Consider the following 4,658-nt stretch of genomic DNA (forward strand, 5'->3'; position numbering starts at 1 on the left):
ACACATAGGTAGTTGACCAAGGGTGTGCATAATATAAAGACAACCGACCCTAAATTTATATATAATGAAAAGGCAATCGATCATGAAAAGGCACAATACAAAGAAAAGATGGAAATGAGGCATCTCTTCAAATACCAAGGGGTATGGCCCTTCCAACTGTGGGGATATAAAAGTAATGAAGTCTCATTTAGTTGGGAGGAGGAAAAAATAGAAAATCGAAAAAAGAATTTTAAAAGCATAAATAAATATTTATTATCCCCAAAAATTAGTTTGGAAGATAATTCTATGCAAAAAATTATGTGTGTGTGTGTGTGTCATAGTGATACTTTTCAAAAATTAAATATTTGATGATGGTAAGTAATTATTTACCTAATATCCATCAACAACCATGTTTGGAATCAAATCAAAATATTTTATAGGAAGATACAACAATACTAGCCTTCCCTCATCAAGTACGTCGCACCAAGATGGATGGACTAGAGGTCCTGCCATACTTGTGGGCCTAGGGGCCAAATGTATTGGAGGTTAATTTGTGCCCTTGGGCTTGGTTGAGGAGGACAATCTCCCAACATCCTATCAAGATTTTCTATCAGAATCCTAATATGGTTGACTATGAGAATAAGCTATGAATAGATATGAATGATTTTAGGACACATTTATTTTAATAAATATTATTTTTATATGATCATATAGATTCTCAATATTAATTAATATTGTTTATTAGACTTCAATTAGTATTTTCTCTAAATTGGCATCAGAATTATATAATTTTATTATAGAATTATATTTGTAACTGAATTGCATTTGTTAGAATTATTATTTTTAGGCAAAATTGTGTATATCCCAAAAGGGGACATTGTATATTCCCATTTCATTGCTAAAAAATAGCCCTGTTACATGTAATCAAGGGTTGGAAAGGGCCTAAATATCTTGTTGTACAAATGATATAAGCATGATGTCATGCTGGCATTGATGAATATGCTGTAAATATACCTTTCATCACAAAAATACCCTATTCAAAAAAATTATTATTGAACTGGCCTAAAATATTCATAGGAGATTCCCTGATTGTTAATGTTGTGCTAGATAGAATCTTTTGAATATTCTTTTGAAATATACTATATGTGCAAGAATCAAAGGGGAATATGCCCTCACCATCAGGAAGGTCACACTAATGCTAGATATTCTCATCGACCATTGAGTGTTCTTACAAGTGGTAGTTTTTGGGCTATCGCTACAAAAATTAAGCATCATGTGGTATAACTTGTACAAGAGTATGACCCTTGGCTATGCAAGCATGTGACACTTACACAAAGCCATTTTAAAAAATAACGTTTTCAATATATATAAAAAAATCAAAAATTGTTTTTTCTTTGTTTTTTAAGTTTTTAAAAGCTACTTTTTTTTATAAAAAAATTTTAGAGAAATAGCGAAAAAAGATAGGATTTTTGTTCTTGGAAAAATATCATAAGAAAAACTAGAGAAATTGTAGATCTATATCTATGCCCACATACAACACAAGAAGAAGAGAAAAGTGTTGCACGGATTTTTCGTGTAACGATCTTCTTGTTAAATTTTTTTTCAACTTCTCCTATATTAGCATTTAGACAATTGATCCTTATTTTTTTTGTTCACTCTACATCCAACAATGGTGCTCATTTTCTTCAGGATGGGCCAATTTTTCTCCCAAGATTAGATCTTGAAAAATTCGGATAGGAAGACATAGATCTAGTACTCTAATACCATGTTGGAGTTGATAATTAACCTACAACTTTAAGAAATTACCTGCAATCAGAACCCCTATTGCATCTAAAGAGAATAAGTCATAATTGATGCTATGCAATCTTGAAAGAATGATTGATCCAAAAATGAATATGTTATTTGAGATTAACATGCAATGAATTGGATTGATTACAATGAATGCTTATAAAAGCATAATAATAAAATTGTAGATCTAAAACTAAATGAGAATTAAATTAGAGCATGACAAGTATTCTCATCTTATGTAAGGAAATAACTCTACTTGACTCAATCTAATAATAGAAAACCATTCTTAAATTTAGCATAAGTGTTATAAGGGATCTAAGTAATTAATGATTGATTAATTAAGTATTAAGATGATATCCTAATTACTCCAATACATGTTAGTTGATATTTGGTATTAAATTCAATATAGAAGACTTGAGAACGTGAAAAAAATGTAGTAAAAATAGAATGTGAACAATATTAGGAATGATCATTTTCATCATTTCAAGTCTATATAATAATCTATTGAAATTAATGATAAATGTCTTGCTTTGCATGAAGGTTATCCTACTTTTAAATTATATAATAAAAGAATAAAAACTTTCGATCAGATTATTAATAAAAATAGTATTATCCCCCAAGTAAAAATAATGTTAATAATCTTGATTCTCAAGAAAGAACTTTTATCTTAATTAAGAATGCAATAACTGTCCTCTTTTGGAATAGTTTGTGGCACAATTTCTATTGATCCTACGGTAATAAAATGATTGAAATATCTGTAAAACATGTGTATCTTATGCTTTAAAATTTGATAAGTACTATGTAAACTTTAATTTGCTTTGCTGGGTGAATGATACAAAGGCCGTGTGGATATCCAGACTTTCAGAATGCTTGTTCTATAACACTCGAGAACTTCAAAGGAATTTCTTCTGGTGGTTTTTGATGAGTAGAAAGTTGCTTGTAGGGGAATGTTTGTCTACTGAAAAAAATTCTTTGTTTGGTCCGTTCGGTTATGCATCTTTTCTTTGATTTCTCTTTTGCCAAGACGGTTTGGGATATTCTTTTGGCGTCCATTATAATATTTCCTCTTATGGTTAGTCTTGTGGAGAATTTTATGTGAATTCATGGTGAAGTTTAACACAAAGTCGAAATCTGACAGCAAGGATGGTTCTCGGCACCTAACTTTACAGTTGTTGATTCCCGAAACTATCAATGTACGCAACTGAAATCCCTAACAAAGTCATTCAGCCCCCCAACGAATGAAAGCATGAAAACTTTACAAAAGAAAACAAAAACCAAATTCTCGAAGCAATCACCTAAATTTGCACTTTTATATAACAATGGGCATACGCTCCAAGCAAGTTATGCCTATAAAAATTGTGTTAATCGTCATTAGTTACCACAGTGAGAGAGACTGCTTCTTCAGATCTCCTGCATTCTTATAATCATAATCATCCTGGTTATCTAGTACTTCACTGAAAATGGCCAAGGAAATGATGAAGCCAGTTGCAGCGTTTATTCTGGTTTTGAACTTGTGCATGTATATAATCGTATGTGCAACAGCAGGGTGGGCACTTAACAAGGCAATCGAGCATGAAATCATCACAGGTAATACTCACTTTCAGATTATATCTCTTTTCTTTTTAAATGGTATAAAGATATATTTCATTAGCCGGGCAACGTTTGGTGTGCACTTGCAGGGCTGGAAACTCCACTGCCAAACCCATACTGGGCAGTCTACTTTCCAATGGGAAATGCGGCCACTGGATTCTTCATAATCTTTGCGTTGATAGCGGGAGTGGTGGGAGCTGCTTCGTGCCTTTCTGGGCTTCACCACTTGCGGTCTTGGACAGGAGATAACTTGGTCTCAGCTGCTCTCACAGCCTGGGGCCTCACTCTCTTAGCCATGGGGTGGGTGTCTGGGTTATTAATCTTTACATCATTGTTAATGGAATGAATAACATTTTGTCTACCTTTCATGCAGATTGGCGTGCAAGGAAATCGATTTGCACGGCAGAAACTCACGTCTGGTAAGCAGAAATTCATTCTATCTTATCTTCCATACTATGAGGATCTCCATTGGTGACAGCAGATTTCATTTACTGTGTGTTTGAATGTTTGTGCAGAAAACGGTGGAGTCATTTGTGATAATTCTGTCTGTCACGCAACTGGCGTATGTTGCGGTACTCATTCAATCGCATCGCTGAGTAGAAGAACGTACGAGGATATCATATTGGAATGTGTTTACTTCAGTGGTTTCGCCCTTTCTTGCAATCTGCATTGTGTTTTACCTTCAAGAAAACAATCTGATGTTTCCTCTAGCAATTTTTAAGATTGTCGGAGTTGTTGCTTTATTCTTTATTTGTATCAGATTGGAATTTTCTAGCTTCTATTGATGCAACATTCTTCAAAACTATATGGATACCGTGAGTTTTATAAATATAATAAAAAAATTCATGCTTCACGATGGAGATGTCACAAATTATTTGAGATGTTGATATAACTTTGTCTTAAATATGTTGAGATGTGTAATTTCTCCCACTTGCATGACCACCAATAAGATGTAATAGAAAGGAAAAAATTTAGTTAGAATGTTCTAAATTGGGATTGAGATAAGGTTAAAAGAGATAAAACATTATATATTTGGTAGTTGGCCTATGATCTAAAAAAATTATCTCTGTGGTTTTCAGAATTATCATAAGACCTCTATTTAAAGAGGCAATTATAATGATTTAACATCAAGGATTCTCATCATGTATGGTGAATGCAACAACATTCTCAACTGATGTACTGATTCTATTCAATGGAGTATTGCAAACATGAAGTGTTGTAACACTATGATGAATTTGACGCATATTCAAGTAAGAGATTTTATGTTTGAATTGTTTATATCATCTATGTGTTTGTGTTAG

At 32.8% G+C, this 4,658-nt stretch overlaps 1 protein-coding gene across 1 annotated transcript; it reads left to right on the forward strand.

Moving 5' to 3' along the window:
• Positions 1–3,114: 3,114 nt before the first annotated feature.
• On the forward strand, positions 3,115–4,213 carry LOC131066501 (membrane protein PM19L). The gene is made up of 4 exons (XM_058001275.2): positions 3,115–3,354; positions 3,447–3,657; positions 3,731–3,776; positions 3,873–4,213. Exons 1-4 carry the CDS (start codon positions 3,228–3,230, stop codon positions 3,951–3,953), a joined length of 465 nt encoding a protein of 154 aa, XP_057857258.1. The 5' UTR covers positions 3,115–3,227; the 3' UTR covers positions 3,954–4,213.
• The last annotated feature ends 445 nt before the right edge of the window (positions 4,214–4,658 follow it).

This window comes from Cryptomeria japonica, chromosome 1, assembly GCF_030272615.1.
Source record: "Cryptomeria japonica chromosome 1, Sugi_1.0, whole genome shotgun sequence".
Taxonomy (NCBI): domain Eukaryota; kingdom Viridiplantae; phylum Streptophyta; class Pinopsida; order Cupressales; family Cupressaceae; genus Cryptomeria; species Cryptomeria japonica.

What these genes read in the sequence shown, in the direction of transcription:
- LOC131066501 (XM_058001275.2), top strand. Translation starts at nt 3,228, where the DNA reads ATGGCCAAGGAAATGATGAAGCCAGTTGCAGCGTTTATTCTGGTTTTG. An exon ending in CGAGCATGAAATCATCACAG is followed by an intron (nt 3,355 to 3,446) that starts GTAATACTCACT and finishes GTGCACTTGCAG; the next exon opens with GGCTGGAAACTCCACTGCCA. An exon ending in ACGGCAGAAACTCACGTCTG is followed by an intron (nt 3,777 to 3,872) that starts GTAAGCAGAAAT and finishes ATGTTTGTGCAG; the next exon opens with AAAACGGTGGAGTCATTTGT.